The sequence below is a fragment of the Pyxicephalus adspersus genome, chromosome 9 (genome assembly GCF_032062135.1).
Source record: "Pyxicephalus adspersus chromosome 9, UCB_Pads_2.0, whole genome shotgun sequence".
Classification (NCBI taxonomy): Eukaryota; Metazoa; Chordata; class Amphibia; order Anura; family Pyxicephalidae; genus Pyxicephalus; species Pyxicephalus adspersus.
In genome coordinates, this window is record NC_092866.1 from 47,954,373 (window position 1) to 47,976,092 (window position 21,720).

Genomic DNA, 21,720 nt, shown 5'->3' on the forward strand with positions numbered 1-21,720 from the left:
GATCGGTGCTATACGATCGTTCGCATATATCGTGCAGGATCGTTCGTCGTTCGTTTACCAACGATAATAATTGGAAGTGTGTACGTAGCTTTAGTAAAAGCGATTAGGAAAGTGCTCTGGGTTGGGGTTTCCTTGGACATTGAGACATGAATTGACCATTCTTGCCATTATAAATAGATTTAAACAATCATTGTTACTTAACAAGGTGAGCAGTGAAATGTTCATTCAAAATATGAGTAGTCTGAAAAATAAATCATTCTCTTCCAGCGGAAAGATGTGTCACAAATTCTATCACAAAGCACCGCCAAGATATCAATGGTCTAAATAGGACTGTATGGAATGAAATTAAAAAGAATGATTTTGGAATTCACTATGGAGCGCCATGAGATGCACATACATAAGCAGCCTAATGGGCTATGTAAGGCGTTAAGTAATCCAAGAAAAATTGGAACACTTGCATATTAATTTGTATTTAAATGATAACTAAATCCAAACACAAAAATGTTCTATATTACAGCTGGCCAGAGCATAATCTAGATGTACTCCTCCAAAGTGAACAGTAGTTGTTTCCAATCAGTTCTTCATCAATCTGCCATGGCACAATGATGAACACCATTAGGGGACCACTGTACAAAGGGTAGACTTCCACCCCCGAGACAAGCGCAATGGTTTGACTCCAGTGACAATTATCTGAATACATAGCTCACGTGAAGCCACACTTGAAAACGTACGGAGTGAAAAAAAGTGACAAGCACAAATACTTAGTTGGGATGCACAAAAAGCAATAAATAATAAAAAAAAATTCCTTCCTCACTCTCCTCTAAATTAAAAAAAAAGATTTTGAGATTAAGTATAAAAAAAAAAAAAAAATAATAAAAAAAAATTCCTTCCTCACTCTCCTCTAAATTAAAAAAAAAGATTTTGAGATTAAGTATAAAAAAAAAAAAAAAAGAAAGCCAATGTTACAATGCAATACATATTTTTCAATTGCCTCTGAATTCCTCTGAGCATTATCACTGGGATCAGACTATACATAGCAGACATAACATGAATTATGCAGAGATGGATGTAAATATCTTATGTTTAAGCCAAGACCATAAAAACAAAAGAAGAAAGCACATCTCATATTTAATGGAAAAAACAAACACAGCATACAAAATTGGCAATTCCAAAAAGACATTCTGTAATGTAATATTACGCAGTATGGCAGTCTGCAGGCATTATAAACGTCAATGACTTTGTAATGTCAATTTCTGCTTTTGTGATTGGCTTACAGATTTACAGAAGTCTGTATTAAGCTACAAGTACAATTTTTACTGGAATATTCCATAATGCTAAGTATACCCTGTCCAACATTTAAGTGGATTAAACCAGTTTTTCAACTTTTTTAACATGGGGGGACCCTTAAAAATAAAAAAGGGAACCCCTTCTATAATTACTATATCCACCGCTTGCAATATATGAATGTGCCGGCCATTAGGCAAAATGTCTCTTATATTGCTGGATCATTGGTGTCACTTAAACTGACCTGAGAGTCACAAACAGCTCATTGCTCAAGGAACCCTAAGCAAACTCCTGGCTAAGAAACACTAGATTACACATTCAACTTGTTTAAAATCTATTAAAAAAATATTGGCCTTTCTTGGTCGATTTTAACATTTCCAAAAAAAAAAAAAAAAGGTTATTCTTTTTATCAACAGAGCGCTAGCTGGAGCAGTGCCAACAGCCACCACATAGCATTATACCTCCTGAAGTGCTACAAAGCCAGTTGATTGACTTTTTTATCAAATTTCTGCCTAATCTATTTGCCAAATCAAGCTTTCATCTAATGAGGTATTGCCAAGCACAAGTCAATTAATTGTACAGCGCTGTGTAATAAGTTGGCGTTTTATAAAGTTAATAATACTAATAAGGCCTGTCTGCTGAAGGGATGCAGACCGTGCAGTTTTCATAATTAGAACGCTGGGAGCGCACCAGATGATTATATTGAGTACAGGCCCTCCCATTTAGGAAACCATCCAGTAAGGACATTGTGCTACAGCAATTTCTTTAGAACATAAAAAAGGTAGAAAAGCAAAATGTTTGCAAAGTACATAGATATCTTAAACTGGATTTTGTTTTGTTTTCCCCTAAGTTGAGTTACACTTTAACAAGTGTCACTAGCTCACTGTGCAGGGGGGACATGCTGAAACCAAGAGCTGTTGCGTGACTTTAAATAGAGGAGAACGGCCTACCTCAAGGCAACTCCTGTTCATTCATCCTGCTAAACCAACTAACAGAGAAGCGCAATTCACCCAACATCCGTTTTTTTACCACTCTCTGGCAATCTTCCAGGAAACAGGATACAACTGGCCGAGTATGAGAAAGGTTTTTCTAACATGCCTGCCAAATATTCGTGGGCCGTTGACGGACTTACTGCTTAGAGGGGTCAAGAACCTCATAATTAGGGGCGGGGAGGGGATGTGCACTATTAGCACTAGACACAAACTCTTCAGAGGATATAAATAATGCCTGTGGGGCTGAGGGAGCGGAAGATGAGCAGCTTTTTTACCCTGCAGACATCAATCTTCTTTTAACTCAGAATATGAAACCACAACATCAGGACATAAAATGAACACGCTGATCTGAAGCACATGGATTAGATCTTGGGCAGTTACCAGATTGAGGACAACTATATCCTTCCAGCTATTGAATAATCTAGAGATGGCCACAAATTGAGGATCTCTTATCTGTTTGGATGTAGGGTTGGACCTTCTTCCTTTACAAAAACATACACCTTGAAATAAACCACTAAAACTGTCAACAGGGCTCTGTGGAACCCTAGGGTTCATTCAGAGCTTGCCAAGGGTTCCTTAGGCAATGAGCAGTTGGTGCCTCCCAGGTTAGTTTACTGGACACCAATGATTCCTTTGGCTATCTTTAGGGGGACATTCTTTCCACTGATCACTACAATAATCAATAATGTACTGTTTGTGAGTGTTATATATATATATATATATATATATATATATATATATATATATAGCAGGGGTTCCCTGAAGACAAACTTATTTCAAGGGTTCCCCCATGTTAAAGTTTGAGAATCACTGCACTAAAATAATATGATATTACATTGAAGCACATTTGTTCCTATTTAAAGGAGAAATTATTGCAATCTATACAGTGAATCTGTGATCCATCTATGGCCATTTAAGTATTACAATGATCAACAAGCAGTAAATGGCCGTTATAACAAGCAATTGCTGATCCTCTGTAGCTGCAGACTTTGTGGAGCAATTCATCCTCAAAGTTCATAACAAAAGTGCAAGTTTTTAAAGTCATTCTCTCAAAGCTCAACTGGTCCTGCTCAGTGTTTCCACTAAATTATGACATTTTCATTGTCCCACTGCTGCTCCAATAGCAACTTCATCTATTTCTAATGGGAATATTAAAGTTAGACTGTCTGATCTTTAGCACAGATCATGACATAATGCATCAGCTTTGATCACATCACCAGCACTGTGGAAATACCGATTGGCAAGATTTTATCTTGCTTCCCTTGTGGTCATTACAAACCCCAAATAGGGACAAAGCAATCGAAATTTGAAATGTTCTATCCCCCTGCTCTTAGCTGGCTGTTACAAATCAGTAAAAAACACTAACACATAACTCTCTCTATATCTAAAACAATTAAAAATTCAGACTCCGTCTGCAGCTAGGATGCTTACTACATACATTTCTTAATGTTAAAACTGCAGCCCAGATGAAATAAAACACTTAAGTGTCAACATTATTTTTCAGTGAGTTACCCAGCTGAGTAATTTGCTGAACCATGAATAGGGATTAGCAAAGCTGTGCTAATGGTTTTACGTTTCAGGAAGAAATTGTGACACAATTTTCATGCCGTTGATGATACATACGTTAGAAAGTTGGAACTTGAAATAGATTTTGAAAGGTTTAATAAAGAACGACTATTAAATGCTCATTAAATATGCAAATGTAATGTGTGATTACACAGCTAACAATTACATTTTTAGTAGTTACAAGTGCATCAAAATTGTTCCTTCAAATCATATAGTTCAGTGCTGTATGCTTTTTTATTAGTACCAAGCATTTAGAGTGCTAACCCCTTCCAAAAAGGTTTACCTCCAATAATAATCTACAGAAGGGCCAACTAACTAAAACTGTAATTCTAAGTGTGTAATATGATTAATGTTCATATTATATCTAATGTCTAGAATAGGTGACCACCATGGCTCCCTCCATTTATTCACCTAGGGACAAGCGTCTTATTCACAGGAACACTAGATGACAATAAAGGGGATAAAGCATGAATAAAAAAACAAAAACAAAAGCATACCACCTGATCCAAAAAAATAAATGCAGTATTATTTTACAATTTTGGTGATGGATTAAGATATGCTTTAAGGACTAGGAGCACATGCATGAGTTCGTATGAATGAACCAGGAAATCAAAACTATTCTAAAGGTCAATGCACACCACTGTGGTGACTTTAATGGACTGGGGTGCAATTAAGAAGGAACGGTGCCACAACGCACTAATGCACGCATGGTCTGTTGTATGCATTCCTGCAACTCAGGTGCAAGTGGGACCTTTACTTGCCCTTTAAATGCTTTTATTATACAATAAAGTTACAGAGAATATGATAGCACCACTGTAATACTAAACCTCACCCTGTTTTGTGCTGCAAGATAAGGAGCAATAAGGAGAATGTGACAAGAGTCTGGCAACTACAGAGCATGCACGACTTCGGAGGAAACACAAGTTCAAGGTGTAAAGCGTAGGAGTATGTAATAAATACACACTTTTACTTATGTAGGGTTGAAACAGCACTACACATTACGAAACAAAAGGCAAATATTGCTGGCACCATAACACCTCTCAGGATCAGTCTGATTATTTTAACACTTTCAATGACAGTCTCAGAAAAGCTTTGTAGGTAACTGATCAAACTGTACATCAATAAACAGACTTCTGTAATTGTGCCACAGCTCCCACAATCCTATAAAATATCTCTTGGACGTAAGAATGTAGAGGTTCAAGTGAACAGTTCATTTTAAACAAATTAAAAAAGTATTCACTTTCCCATTTTTTTATGATTTTGAATGAAAAATATGGCTCATCTGTACATGGTGTGCAACATTTATTTCTGCGAGTTTCCTTTATTCCAAGGGAAATATAAATATTCATGGAACTGGAAGAACAGAACATGCTCACAACTATTTACAAAATCTTGTTTGGCAGGATTTTACCAGCACGAACCACTGTCTACTGACTGTAGTTCAGTAGTAAATTCCAGGTCCAAGCCCTTTAGAAACTCTTGAGGTCCAAAATATGGTGTCTATGTAAACCTATTCATACTGTATGTCAGAGCAAAACAATATTAAAATACACACAAACACACATTAGAGCCTTGGAACACCTGCACATTTACCAATGTTGTGTTCTTTTAAAGACTGTGCAATTTAAAGAAATTAGTATCTGTTGAGCTTTACATTTCTGATCAATAAGTGTCTTCTCTAACTTTTGGAAAATATATAAAAAACGGGGGCAAGTAAGTTAATTGTTGGGGGTTTACATTCATTTTCAGGCTTGGTGCATCCTCCAACCTTGGGAATTTTTAGTATGTTTTATCTACTTCCAACAAGAACATTGAGGGGACCTACCTGTGGTCTTTAGCCATAATTGCCAGAAATCCATTGGGGAACCCTACAATACCCAATTCTCATTAAAGATGCTGGATATCCTAGCATTTGGGAACGTCAACATATTCATCCCATCGGTGAATACTACAATACCCAATTCTTACTAAAGATGCTGGATATCCTAGCATCTGGGAACCTCAACATATTCATCCCGCTGGCGAATCCTACAATACCCAATTCTTACTAATGATGCTGGATATCCTAGCATCTGGGAACGTCAACATATTTAACCCATTGGCGAATCCTACAATACCCAATTCTCACTAAAGGTATTGTAGATTCTAAAATATAAATTAATATTTATTAAGAAAAACAATTCTCTTGTCAGTTCTAAAAGCTGCTAAGATATTAGCATTCTTCATTGCAGGGTTCTACCGGTTAATATGCATTACACATACGGTTTCTACCAACTTTTTTTTTTCTTTTAATTGCCGACTATGAGGGTCTTCCTGCTATAGTTTCAATTTCAATGCCGTAATAGAACAACTGTCAGGAAAAGCAATTATCCAATCACATAAGCTGAAAATGATTTCCTACGGAAGAACTGCACACCACAAACATATAGAATGTCCCAAATGTTCACTTTCAGAAAATCATGGTGTCGCCAAATGAAATTACATAAGGTAACTGTGCTGTTAATAATCTATGGCATGTTACATCTCTTTTTAACAAAAAATAATTTGTATAGTTATAATGCATGTTTGATAGAGAATTTGTTAAAATTTGAAGTTATGTTTTTTCTTTTTTTGGGTGTGGGTTCTGTAATGCTTTCTTAGAATACAGGTAGTGTTCATGTAAACCCATTAATTAAAGTTTGTAAAGGTAAATCTAAACAATAACCTGCCAAAAACCCAACTATTAGTTTTGTAGTGTGCAAAGCTTTGAACATTCTCTCTTGTCTGTTGCAGAGACACTCATCTGGAAGCAATTTACAGATGTCTGTGAGGCTGCATCAGCCAAAACAGACAGTGGGACCACCAAGAGTTCCGTGCTGCAGTGCAGGAGGCTCTGCTGAAGTTCTGAATACACAAACAATGGGAGGAGGTTGGGAAGTAATAAAAGCAACTTTTGGCGCTTGGCTACAGTTCACAAGCCTCACCTTACTGAGATTAGACACAAGCACATATGAAGAAACACTCTTAATAATTATGTGACAGGCTTCCGATTCCCTGTAAATTGATGTGAACACTAAAATCTTATATAAGGTTTGTTAAAATAATTATAAAACTAATTTTCGACATTTGGAAATCTGCAGCTTTCAAAAAAAAGAATGTTATGTGATCCTACATGATTGCCCTTGTTATGGAACCTCCTGTTATATGATGATAACTTTGTTAATTGTGTGCCTATATCATGCTTTTACATAGTCCTATTACTGAAATTAAAAATATAGATATTAAAATATATAAAATATATATTAAAAATTTCCAAAACACAGTACAGAAGTATGCCTCACTGTTGTCACCACTGGGAAGCTTATTCTAAGAAATCTATAGAATACGTGCTTTTAGGCAGGACGTGGCTGCAACCGATGAGCACTGAAGCTGCAAGGACGAGAAAGGGATGTCTGTACTTAAGTATTGCTTAATCGGTATTTAATTATTAATACAATTATATCTATATCACCAAGAGTAGACATTTAGAGCTTGCATTTAATAATAAACTTGAGTACATGAGTCAGGAATGACATTTATTATACATAGAAAACATAGCATACCTTCATATCTAATCTTCACCTTAGAAATAATGTTATGCACTAGGTGACTTGTTCTGCTGATACTCATGGTCACTCACTAGTAGCCAAATCATTGGAAATGTTGGTTTTAAAGCTGTCGAATACATAGGTAAATTGCCAACTCCACCAACCTAAATGTAAGGATACCTTTGGATTTGCACCAAAGTTCCCCAAGGCTTTCCTTTTCTAATCATGCATACTTATGACATTCAGTTCAATGTTGTTTCCTGAATGGCACTGTGTTTAGGGAGAAGTATTGACACATGTATTATTATAGCACAGATCAAACAGCAAGAGACAATGCCCTGCTGAAGATTACAGGGATCCCAAGAAAAGAAAGTAGGCTATAGAGGAGGTCCACCCATTGGAAGACCATAGCAGTGGTTTGAACCAGTGGGTCATCTCCAGTCCTCCAGCAACAAGCACCAAGCAACTGTACTCAACTGCAGCTCACTGAATTAGAATACATTCCCATTTCAATGAAATTGGCTGGCCACACAAGGACAGCCAGAAGTCCCATTTTCCACCCATGAAACTACAAAAAGATTCCTAATGGCCCATTGAATAGGAGTAGTAGGGAGCTTTGGTAAACTGCTGTAGTTTACTGCAAACCTGAAATAAGTTTTATACTTTCACAAGAACCCGCGTGTGCTGGGTGCAAAAGAATAAACAAGACAAATAGTGCAATATATTTTCTGTACCAACTAGTACACTACACGCTGAAAGATTTGTACTGCTAATAGATGTTAATTAAAAATTCCACTCTCGTCACACATTTTGTTATGTATGAAAAAGGATTTCACACGTATGTGTGTGATATTGCTAAATGCCAGAAGTAGGTCGAATTAGTCCAAGTTCTATCTTAATTCCTGTCATGGTAATTTAACTAGTAAATACCTTTTAACGCAGGACAGAAGATCTAATGCTGACATTTAAGGGATCCAACCAATTAATTTACCCTACAACAAATGCAGGTTAACCTACAACAAAATAATACACTAAGGTATACCTTAGATATGGTGGTTCGTAGATTTAATTTTTCCAACTTTAAATAACACTTTCAACCAGTGCAGAAATACCTGTTGGAAGACATACAAAGGCTTCATCACTTAAACCCATATAGAAGCTCAATCATTATTGGCTAAATGTAGGGTTAAAGAAGGAATGAATGAGAGTTTTCCAGGCAGGTGACTTGGCAGCCTGTCTGTTCTATGACGGAAGGTTGATGGAGGATGAGTAGGAGGTGCCCCGCTGCGTTCTACCAATCTGAAAGCAATATCTGCCATTCCTGAGAGTTGTTTTAGTAATCATTGCACACACAAAGACCTAGTGATGACAGCATTAGATCTAAAATAAGGTATGTAATGAAACAAAAAGGGGTTATTTAAAAAGGTCATTGGCATGTTGAGTGGGGGATTTGTGTTTATACAGATGACATTACAAAGGCAGGCTGGATAAAAATATAGGCAATTAGGAGCCAGGAGATAGATTTAATACTTAATGTAATGAGCAGGGTATAATTCTGCTTTAAACTTCAAATTTAGGCTAAACATGCACAATAAAATCTCCTATAGACCTCCTTTAGATCTACAAACAGCTATGTTGAGCCTGTCTGATTTAGGTGGGTCCAAGACATTGGGTCTGACCTATTAAAGCTCTTGAAGACTAGAAAAGACAGACTATCATGGTAGAACCTGGTGGAAGAAATTCCTTCAAGATTTGTTGGATCACCAAGGCCCATTGTATTAGGTTTATTTGTTCAAATTGTAATACATATGTTGAGCTTTACCGACTGATCATAAGTGCTCCAAGTTACCACAGAACCGAAAGATTTGAAGTAAGTCTCAAGCGCACATTTAAAATGAAATACTAATAAATAGGAACTGGAGATAGGGTGGTCTCTCTTATCTAGGGTTACATATCGAGTTTTATAACAATATTGCCTGACATAATTGTATTAGTGAGATTCTGCAGACAGCCAACCACCCAATAATCCCGTTCTTTCTTCAGTAGAGTCAACAACATTCTCTGCTTCCCCCTTTCATTGACAAGCCGCACCTAATTGGAATCATTTGGACAACTGGTCCTGAAATCCCTTATATAAATATAAACCCAAATATACACGATCTGTACAGTAACCCACCCACCTAGATAGTGTAAACAATAATTAGTTAGAATTTACATTATTTCACAAGCACCGCATACACACACAAACAAAACCGTATACTATGAACCTGCACAGCACATTTTATGGGTCAGTAAAACAATATCTGGATATGGATGATGCATATTATACAATGCAGCCCACACACATTGTTCTATGAACTAGAGAAATGAAAACCATACACGGCACCACATAAGACGGGGAAGTCTTGCTGAGGTCACCATTCATAAGCTTACTCTCTAAGGTGCTACAAAGACCAGCTACATCAAATAAAATGAAGTAACCACTAGTGACCAGATGTCAAGTTACTGTAGGAAGCAAAATTCAATTTGTGAATGGTTGCTGTGAGTTAATAAGGAACCCCAGCTTTGGATAAAGACAAAGCCTTAGAAAATCTCTATTGTAGGCTGTTCACCCTATAACAATGTAAAGCTAAATGTTAATTGTTTGAGAATAAATAGCTGAATAGAGTATGAAAAGGTTTTATTAAGGTTTAGGCTCTTATTAGGTTGTTTTATAGCTGTTTGCATTAAAATGTGGAGATCCACCACTCCATAAGTCCTGATGACCAATATTACTGGGACTGGAAGTGATAGGAAAATCAAAAACATTTCTGTAGTCAATAAAATCCTCCTATGGGTAAACCAGTTTTAGTGATGGCAAAGAAGGATACCCCCAGGTTCATAAAAACCTTAATTTACCTCCTGTTATATATCTGGGATGTGTGGAAGGATCTTCATGAATGGCCAGAAAAAAAAAAAGTACCCTAACAGAAGTCTTAATCATTCTCTTCTCTATTCAGAAACAATATAAAATGTTTTTTTTTTTGCTTTACATACATCTCCTGTCTTGGTGACACAGTCATTTGAAATATACATCTAATGAGAACACAAGCAATACTTTAAGGCCGGGGTGTCAAACTCTGGCCCGGGGGCCAAATCTGGTACCCAAAGGAATCCTAAATATGAACTGCAGCCGGCCAGCCGCTGCATTGAAATAGCACTGCTACTACAATTCCCGGCATCACTCGTGTCTATAGACCAGCATGCTCTCTGCCTTTACGTGGCTCCGCATTGGACTGTTTTATAGACACAAATAATGCCGGGAATTTTAGTAGAGGCGTTATTTCAATGAAGAGGGAGTTTCAGCAGCGGGCCGATTTAGCTCCGCATTGCCCGTGTCCGGCATTTCCAGCACTCCCCCTCAGCTGTACTTTTCCCTGCTACTCCAAGGCATGGACCTGAATGGTTGGATTTTCATAGAAGAATATTGTTATTATTATTGTTTGCCTGTGCAAAAAGGTTACCATTGAAATTTAACTCAAAAGGCTACAAATAGAGAAATAGGCATAGGAAGCAAAACCTCTGTGTTTCCAACAAATTTCCTCAATTTTTTCAATAAATTTTAAGGTTGGCCCGCAACTTTGTCAAAGTTTTTTATTTTGGCTCCCTGTGTATTTGAGTTTGACACCCCTGCTTTAAGGTAAACCTGAACTGAATAGTATTTGTATGTGTTCCTCTGAATAATAATTATCATGCCTATACTTTTTTTCTTTGATGTCTCATTCTATTCCCACTTATGGCTTGAAAACTGTTGGTAAGGCAACAAATTGGAAGGACATTTCTGAAGAGTAGGAATTTGCAGAGACAAAAGTATATACATGTACAAAAATCATGCTTCAGAGTAGAACATACAAGTACCTGTACCAAAAAAAAAAAAATCTAAGGTTCCTTTTCTTCTAAGGTTTCTAAGGTTCCGGTTACTTTTAAGACTGCACTAGAAAAAATTACAGATCAGAATGAGTCCTCATTTATAAACAAAACACATACTTACAATTCTACTAGATACGGTAGTCCTTTAAAGGCCCCTTCCGGTAGCTTGGTGATATTGTTCATGCTGATATCTCTGTAAAGAAATAGAAAAAGAAAATTGTATTAACAATGTTTTAAAATTTAGGTTTGCACATGATTTGTTTTCTATTTGTCTATTAAGAAGTGACAAGCAAATAGAACCCAACACATTTCCATTTGGAGGATGTCCAGGAACATCTAGCCTTTCCCTCCCCAGTCTTATGTCCCCGATGCAGCCCTTTTATTCATGGATTTCAATTCTTTCAATCATAAAAGCTCTCCACCAGGTAGGAAGAGGGGAAGGCAAAATGTTATCAAAATAAACTTCAGTTTTAAAGTTTTGAAACTTTTAGTATTGGAAGTTCTAACATGATTCTGTGGAATTAGAAGAAATCAAGGTGCTTAGACCAGTAGCGGTGAAATAATGAGGAGGAGGAAGGCCTGAAATGAACTCCCCATCACCACCTGAGACCCAAAAATATTATTCAGTATATGTAAAGTAACAGAAGTTTGCCAGAGATCTCATATGTATTACAAAACATGGTCGGGAACTGTAGACAAAAGCAAGTAGAGACTTTTGCTCCAGAAGACAAATCAGAGTCTGGGGATATGTTACATGCCATTACCACCACCATTGACATTTGCTATTCCCGACTGCTGTCACCAAGGGCTATACAAGTACCAAACAGGCATATGCAGCCTCTGGGTCACAAGTTGGGCATCAAGGGCTTAGATTGAGGAGAAATTATTTACTTGCAATTAGAACAAAGGCCAGGAACTTCCTCATTTTAAAGGTTTAAATTGTTACGTACTCAGAGTTCTGCTTTAGCAAACACCAACATTTTTCATTACTATATATTTACCAAAATAAAAATAAACAATCAACAGCTGTACGCTTTATTTAGAAGAATAGACACTTTCTAAAAATGACCACAAAATAAATGTCTGTGTTCTGCCAGGAATAATAGACCATATACCACGTAAGCTTAAAACTACAGAATCATCTCACTGGAGTAGAAGTATTAAAAGCATACAGAGTTACTATTTGTCTTGGCAACTGCCCTAAATTTAAAACAGATCATCCTTAAACAATGCTACCAGTGCATGTCCTTGTGACAGAACATTCTACATATTTCCTGGTACATTGCAAGCCACAACATACATCTACTATTTAGACCTGGCATACTGCTAGTTGTGGCTGTGAAATATTTTTTCAATCGGGCATTTAAAAAAAAAAAAAAAAAAAACACGGACACGTTCCAACCTTGGGCAACTGAACAAAATAGATGAGCTAAAGCAAGGCTGAAGGCTGAAATAAAGCCTAAAACCATGTGATATATTGCATCTTACCAGTCCTTGGGCTGGAAAATGAATTTAAACGAAATCATCGCATCTAAAAACATTTTCAGCAAATGCCAGTTGGCCTTGCCACTTGTTGGTGAACTGAAACTTTATGCACATATAGTACGTGAACCAGACGGAGGACCCTGTTAAACGATGGCAAGGCCAAGACCTATGAAGTGTTGACTTGCTTCTACAGTTCTTACTGGACAAACCACCAGCACCCAACCATACCCAAAAATGGTTTCAGAAGACTGACCCAATTCATAAAATCGGGAACAAATAAAAAAAAAAAAAAAAAAAAGACTTAATCTTTACTTCAACAAGCAATTATGTAAAATTATGTAAAAGATTTTGTACATTTTAGCTGTGGGTCTGGTAAAAAATGGACAGTCTGCAAATGCCAACCATTAGGCACATTGGACAATAAGAAATGTTCTTAAAAAGTGTAAACTGAAATGGATTGGTACATAATGTCTTTTACAAGACTGTAACAGAATTATTTATTGCATTAAAATGTAGTCTGTTCTGGCGGTTTCTGCGCTCTCAGGAACAGATTACGTCATTTAAGACATTACTTGCAGTCAGGATTTTCCTCTAAAGACACATGATTTGTGGATATTGATGAAAAGAATTTAAGTTGCCATAAAGAGGCCAATGTCTGGGACTGCATTATAAAGTCTTATCCATCCAGTAATTGCGGTGGAGTCTTTGGTCCTACGTTGGCCTCAAGAATCTTGCTAAAAATTGGCATGTACATGTGTGGTGTGCTCACGTACCTGAGATAAATGCCTCAACATTAGGATCTACAAAACAAGAGCGAGGGGTGCAGAGTACAGGAAGCCTAATTTTAGTTAAGCCCCCTCTCAGTAATTGTTCTGGTTCCCCAAAGCCCCCTTAAACTACTTCTTCATGGTCCTTAAACAACAGTCTCACGCATGTTTAAATTGTTTGGAAGAGCAGTTTGGAAGACTGTGGTGGCTTCATTTCTTTTAAGACCTTTTTCTTTTATTTTAGCTGGTAATCCTACATATATCACTTACTGCTGCATGCTTAGTTTCTGCACTGAATCTATGGAGGGAGGCAAGGTAGTCAGTCACCCAAGCTGCTCGCTCTCCTGATTTGGGCCTTAGATGGGGTGGAATTTGTAGTTTAGAGAGGATAACATCATCATATATTAGTTCAGTTCACAGGAAATGCATTTCTGTTTTTCAAAATTCTTTAGCTTTTAAAACACAAATGCAGCTACATTTAGGGACTGGTAAGCTACAAAATAATACATTTTGAATCTGGGCTCAGGTATTCTTGTAAACTTGGAAGTATGTACAAGTGAGCAGGAAGGGAAAAAGCTTCAGAGGACCAGACAGAGCTGAGTGGAAGCCTGAACAGCAGAAGTCATTTATTCCCGAAGTTTAGCTATTTATCTTTTTTAAAACTTCAAAAACAAAGATGCAATATAACGGTCCTTGAGCTGCATACACACATTCAATAATTGTCATTGGAAAGGATCTTTCACAATCTTTTCCAGCGACAAATGCCTGAAAGATGCATGAACGAGCGCTGTACATACAGTGTCATTCTGCTCTATGGAATTGGGGGGGCGACATCGGCACCCCGCTGCGTTCCCCCCCCCCTGGGTTCCCCCCCCCCCCTTCACTTGTATTAAGATTGTTCGGATGAGTGCTGTAAACACGCCAGATTCTGATCCGATACCAGCCCTGAGGCGATTATCGGACAGGAATCATCGGATATGTATACGTAGCTTTAGACATATTACTGCATTAATTTTTACTTTTAAGGCTAAGAACATTTTCGAGTACAGAAAATAATTGCCAATATGGTCAGAAATTCCCCATCAACACCATAAAATGCATGTATTTTATTATTATTATTATTAAACAGGATTTATATAGCGCCAACATATTACGCAGCGCTGTACATTAAATAGGGACATGAAGAGCAGTAGAGGTGTTATTTGCATGTGTGAGATGTGAACATTTTTTTGTTTTTGAGCTTAGAGACGCTTTAACAAAAACTAAACATATGCTACATTTTTATGAAAAGAGGTTGAAGAATCTTCTTGTGACAGCTACATTCATCTGTCACCTGAGGTGGAATGTTATCTAGCTGGAAATTCTACAAATCCATACATGCTTGTATTCCTATTCAACAGGAAAGCAGCGCAGACCTAATGGCCAAAAATGGCCCGTGGCATACGCTAATAAATCATCATCACATGTCATCCACAGAGCTTGAATACCTTGAAAAAAAACTCCATTAAAGGCCATTAAAAAAGAAAAAAAGCTGCCGTGTTATTAGTTTTAGCCAGTGTTTATTCATTCTGAGCTACTGTTTAATTTAGAACTATTTTTATGCCTTTTTTACTGGCTTAGTCTACCATATTTTAACAACTGTATTTTATTTAGAGGTTATTACTCTCTAGCCATTTCTAGTATGTCAAAAACAAGTAATTATCACCTTCGCCTAATGGCTATCAAGATAAAGTTGTTTATACAGAGAACAGCTACTACAGTTTTTGCTGAAGAAAAATTAAAGCAGATGCTGTTGTAGCCAACCGATAATGGGAGACTGATTTATTGGATTATGAATGTATTGGTAAATAGCTATCAAAAGTATACAAGCTACATTGTGTGTTGAACGGTCAAATATATCTGAATAAGAACTTTATTTGCTTAGGATCAGGAAAGAATCCTATACATATCTGTTACGGATCAAGATACTCATCGTACCAGTTGGTCAAGCACAAAATTGGCATCTGCTTTTCTTTTATTTGGATGGAGTGATGAACGAATAGAACACCTATGTGTGCTATGGAGTTTTTTGTCCAACAGTTCTGCTCAATAATGTCACCAGGTGTAGAAGTAGGTATAAAAATAAAGGTATAAAAGTAAAGAAAAAAATCCAAAAATTGAGTTGCCACCAGAAAAGGAAAAAGGAGACAATCTTCCAGTAAGGACACCATTGGTAAACAGGGGTTTCCATCACATTGGAAGGAATTTCTTACATTTCTTGAGTCTACAGAATAGGAGGTGAAAGAAAATCACCGTAATAAGTCAAAGGGGCACTTTAGAATATGTGCCCAATACCAATATCCAGGGACCAACTGTTGATCTACCCTTACCTAGATACAATAAAACTTCACCGAGCGAGTAAGTTGGCACAGAAGAGCACAACATATGTTTGGTTCTATAATTAAAGTGGAACTAAAGTTCAACTTTTAAAATCTGTGATAGCTTTATCACAAAAAGGACAATGTACCTTCTGCAGTGAGCATTTCTACCTGCCAGATCGCTAGCTTGAGCTCAGCATTGGTAGCCAGTATACCTGGCAATCCTGATTTTACATGCATTGATTGTATTCGATCCACCTGCATGGGAGTTACATTATTCCAGTTTAGTCAATAACAATGGATGAAGATTATTATTATTTTTATTAAACAGGCTTTATATAGCGCCAACATATTACACAGCGCTGTACATTAAATAGATCAAAAAAAGAAAGACGATGGCATGGCCTTTCAATGGAACGGGTACAGGTGGGTATCACAGAGCTTAGTTTTGCACAAAAAAACCCACTAGTGTGCCCAACCTCAATGACAGGCTGTATCAATATGACAATAGCTGACTTTGTAAGGGTTAAAAACACAGGAATGACAGAAGACTTCATCAGAGATCCCTGGTGAGCCTCACTGTGAATGTATTCTTTTCACACCATACCCTGCTGCAGTAAAAAGGTTGCAGGTAATTAATTCAGGGGTCATGTATTTAAGATAAGACTCGCATTACTAGACTAACAAAAGAAAAGTAAAAACACAGGATACCCCCTGGGGAAAAAAAAACGTGCAGATTCTTTTTACTACAAATCATACTTTGCAACTTTTTCCAGGGAAAAAAATATTTTGTGCTAGGTTTGCACGTGTCATATTTATATCCTAGAATGTTGGTTATACATGCGGCAAATAAATGAATCCAGCACACTGATTCAAGTTTTTCGTCAAAATTACAAAGACCTAAAAATATTGTCCCGAAGTTGGAACAAACACTGCAACCTTCTTCTCCCCCAACCCCACAAATTGACACACACAGCAGCTAAAGGGGCAAAAAAAACTACAAAAATTGTTACGACTGCAAAAATAAAGAGTTGGCAAATAAATCACAGCGACTCAAAGCCTTTATAAGGGGAATGCACCATCCTAATCGGCTGCCAAGTTTAATGGTTTTTGACAGACACCATTGTCACCTCCCATATGCCACAATTTATTTTACCTTTACAGACGCGCCTGGAGCTTTAGTAAATTGTTCAGGATGGCAGAGACATGGCAGAGAAAATAAATATTAACATAAAGAGCAAGAGAAGGCATCTGACTTCTAGCCAAAGTGCAAAACAAACAATGTCAACCAGAGCGAGTCACAAAGTGTCAATTTGTAAGTGGCTAATTTGCCCTCCAGCTCAGCCGCTCTTCCTTAAACGTCTACCGACACAGGAAATATAATGCAGTGATTACAGGCAAATCTGGATATAAAGCGAATGTACAGTACTGTTGTACATATATATTTTTTTCAGGACCAAAAAAAATTTATTGTATAGCATATATTCCCAGACAGCAAAGAGGACACTAATCCTACCAGAATTGCAGAAAACAGCCCATGTACAGAGCTGAATAGCTCAAGCACAAATTTTACACATACACCTGTATGGACCAAGGGAATCCTTATGTCTACTGACAGTTTTATTAGCAGCTTTCTTTCTATGATATAAACCGCATAGGTCACAGATCTGCATATAAAATATCATTTCAGTGTTCTCCCCAGCCCCTTTTAGCTGGGCGCACCACCCAGCACTTTTCAGTAACCATCTATCTTTGAGTAGTTACTGAAAACTTGCCTACAGCTTTACCCCACCCAGCTTAAAAAAAATTTAAAAACAGTGGCAGGAATTTATTAAACATTTTAAAAACTGATGTTTTTTTTTGGAAAAGATTAGTTCATAAACATATGTGTAAACATATTAAAAAAAAAATATTACTCCTGCACAAAAAAGAATTAGTCAGATAGGTTTCAAGCATTTGCTTTTGCTTCCAGGTTTGCCAGATTTTCTTGCAATCTGGTCTATGAATCCAGCCACAATCACAACAATCAGGTCCAGCTAGGTCTGACTACCCTATGAAGCTGAACCAGCCATTTATTCAGTGCAGGAACATTTAGGACCCCCCTGCCATTATATAGGGGGCAGGATGATCAGGACAGGGGGCTTGTATCGTATGTACCCTTTAATCTTTTTGCCCAGGCATGCTTCTGGACATTAAACACTTTTCTTTTTGCTAATCAAGTAAACACGATGACCATCTTAATTGAGCCAAACATTCAGCACAAAACCACTCTGCCATCAAAGTTAAAAAAAAAAAAAGTTTTAAAAGTTACCACAACACCTTGTGTAAGTGTATTCCATATTTGCCTTTATTTCCATCACTTTGCAGCTGCCCCTTGACAGAGCTAAACAAAGGAGAGGGAAAAAAACCTGGCAATAATTGGCTTCTTTCACCTCTGTTAACCACGAACAAAAGTGTCAGTTATGTAGAGAAAACACGTAGAGCACCAATGGACGGCCAGCAAGCTGGGCCAATGGGGACAGCCAACAATGAGCCTGAAGCATACTTTTTTTTCATCCTCTTTTGTTGCAGCTTACAAAGCCCTTAATTAGGACCTGCACAAAGCACCCCTACCGGCTCAGCTCAAAAACGAATTATACGCCTGTTTTGCTAAACTTAAAAGATTGAACAAAAAATATGCCTTTTTGGAACTCTAGGTAAAAAAATAAAAATAAAAACTGATAGCAGGCAGGTTCTTTATTGCAGAAGGGGCAGTAAATGTCCCTTCCTTAGCAAAACAAGTTTACCTGCTTGTTCACAATTTTATCTTGAATACACACTGAGCTTTGCATGTGTAGCGTGGTGTATGACCCCTACACAACTGGTTTCCGGGAATGAACCCATGTGCCGAAGTTACGTCATTCTAGCCTGGCCAATCAAATGGCTGAAGATCCCAAATCTACAAAATGACCAGATGAAGATGCCGGCTTTGGAGCAAGGAAAAGTGCGTGTAGTTTAAAACAACTCCAAACAGGTATGTAAATGTATTTAATTGCAGAAGGGACAGGCAATTCAATAAAGTACATGCCACACTTTTTTTTTTAGTTTTTACCTTTAGTGCACCAAAAATAATATATAAAACCAATGTAATGGGCTGGCCACGTACTGAAACCAAGGCTTAAAAAAATATAACTGGACTCTCACACAGTGCCAAAGAGGTATCCCATTTTCAGTATGTACACAACAAGGTCAACTTTTAATTTCATTTATTCAACCTTTACAATTCTAGTGCCCAAAGTGGACTTCCCCAGAGCCCGATCACCCTCAGCCATTCCTGCTAATCGACATGGCACAGAGTATTTTTGTTTAGGACTGATGCACTGACCAACTACCTCTGACTAAGAAGCCACCGAGTCCTCCAGCTAGGAAATGAGGCTTACTCTACACAAGTTTTTGCTACACATTTTGTATTTCAATCTTTTTAATGAATATTTTTAACATTAACAAAAGGTTACAAAACAGCTGGATGATACCAAAAGGATAAAATACTTTCCAAACAATGAACATTGTGACATATGGCAAATTATGCCATTGAGTAGGGCGAACTATACAAGAAAAGCAAAATAAAAAGCATACATAGTGTGGGATAACCGGAAAAAGAAAATTTGCACATTTTGGCTACAAATATATAGTTTAGATAGTCTATATAATTTCTCTGCAATACATAAGACCACCTTATTCTCACTTTTTGGTACCCAACCTTTTTTATTTGGCGATTGAGCGACATGATGAGACTATGGTTGCGTACACACGTTAGACTTATGTTGGTAAAAGGGATCTTTCCCGATCCTCTCCAACACCAAAAGACTGAAAGATGCATGAATGAACTATGGATAAGGGGGGGGGGACAAGTGAGTGGCACCCTCCTGCGCTCTTTCCCTATTACTTGCATTGAGGTCATTCATCGCTGTACATACGTCTCGTATGATACTAGCTGCGAAGCAATAATTGAACAAAAATCAACTGGCGTGTGTATGTAGCCAAAGTCTCTATATATAATACTTTCTAGAAATTATTTTTAAGAGTTTTAGACATGTCTTTCACTGTAAATCTGTAATGAAAAACCTAAACTTTGCACTGAAAGAGAAGTTTTTCTGCAGTTCAAAACCAAACATCCAGAAGTCAGTGTCCACTTCTCCACGGCATCACAGTACAACAAAGTTGCATTAAAAATATTGTAAAGTAAGAAATTGTTCCATTTTTCTTCAAATTTCCTATAAAAAAGGTAATTTTACCGAAAGCCTATTTCACGTTATCTATGCACATCTGGTTGGTTTACCTACAAACCAAGACCATAGACCACGTAGACTTTTTTGTGAACTAAGTGGATGTCTGCCCATTTCCATTGCCACGATGGCACATCACTGTTCTCATCCAACACACCCAACATAAATATTGTCCCCATAGTTTACAAGTTGGAAAATGTCTACTGGTGAAAGTGGTCACTTTTGAGGGCATGGACATGTCCTTGCTTAAAGACCAACTATGTAACGGAGATCTTCCTTTAATAAACTCAATTGGCATGTTTTTTTCCCCCAAACTGGTCAACTTTGTAACAAAGCTTGGGATTTGTCATTTCGATTCCGCTAAGATTAATTACAAAATTAGTTAAGTGAGATTGTTACCTTTTCCAAAAAAGAAAGCAAGTTCTCGGAGGTACAAATATTGTAACCCCCTTCTAGGTCTCCAATCTTACATCTCAGACAACAGAAGAAGATCTGCTCACGATCACAAGCACAGCAACACAACTTTACCCAGACACAGATGGCGTCAAAGTTTTGTAGATTAGATCCTTCAAACAATGCTACTTGCACAAGTTTTGTGTTGCTTTTATAAAATTACATTTTCATTTATCTACTTTTTTTCTTCAAAGGTTTGAACTTTTTCTGTAAGATTCTGGGAGAAATAACCCAGTACAAGGACAACTTTGTGAGCTGGGTAAATACCCCTCTTCCGTGCAACACAAAAAGAGTACAAACAAAAGCCTTTGAAAAGGCTGTACTCTGTAGAAGCACTGACTGTACTCAGCAGCTGTTTATAAATCAGACACCAGAAAGCTTTTGTGTGAACTTTGGTTTCATGCTAAAACGTTATTTGTCACAAAAAAACGAAGACCTTTACCTTTTTCTTTTTAAGAAAAGGCCAGACAATTAGACGCTTTCAAATGATGATTAAACCATGCACAAAGAGGGTCAATTTACATTACGTGAGAACAGACAGTGAGCTTTCCTTTTAAAAATTCCTTTGCCTTTTTAAAGTATTTTAAAATTGCTTACTTTATCCTTAAACTGTATGTGAAGCCAGCCAGGTTTGTTTTTTTTGCCCTCGATGTTTACCATCAGAGCCACACCAGAGACTAAAAGAGCTAGGGGATATTCTCACCATTAGAGTTGTAACCAAAACTCATTGGAAGACTCCTCTTTACCTCTTGTTCACTTTCTGTACAAGATTCAATGAACAGTGGGACAAATAGAAAGGATGAACCTCTCCAGGAAAAACACAAATCCTTCAAGGGATCCTAATTCTTCCCTACCTAAGAACTGAACTTTACTACATAAATGATTGGCTAACATGGAAATAACTACTCCTCCATCACCCTAACCTGGCCATAGGTTTTATCAGGAATCCAGGTGTGTCGAGCCACAGCTACAGAGAGCCGTTTAGAAACTTTCTATGCACTGAGCTAAATAAGAAATACATCTATGAGTAGATCTTGCAGATCATGGTTGGATTACTCAGAATCAAAGTTTTGGAA

At 37.3% G+C, this 21,720-nt stretch overlaps 1 protein-coding gene across 1 annotated transcript in view; it reads right to left on the minus strand.

Annotated features, from left to right (window-relative positions):
- The window catches only part of LGR4 (leucine rich repeat containing G protein-coupled receptor 4), a 49,901-nt gene extending 38,394 nt beyond the window's left edge, over positions 1-11,507 (minus strand). The window contains exon 1 of the mRNA XM_072421833.1: positions 11,439-11,507. Within this exon, the coding sequence (XP_072277934.1) occupies positions 11,439-11,500 (62 nt within the window). The 5' untranslated portion in view covers positions 11,501-11,507. The remainder of the gene's footprint in view (positions 1-11,438) is intronic.
- Between the last annotated feature and the right edge of the window lie 10,213 nt (positions 11,508-21,720).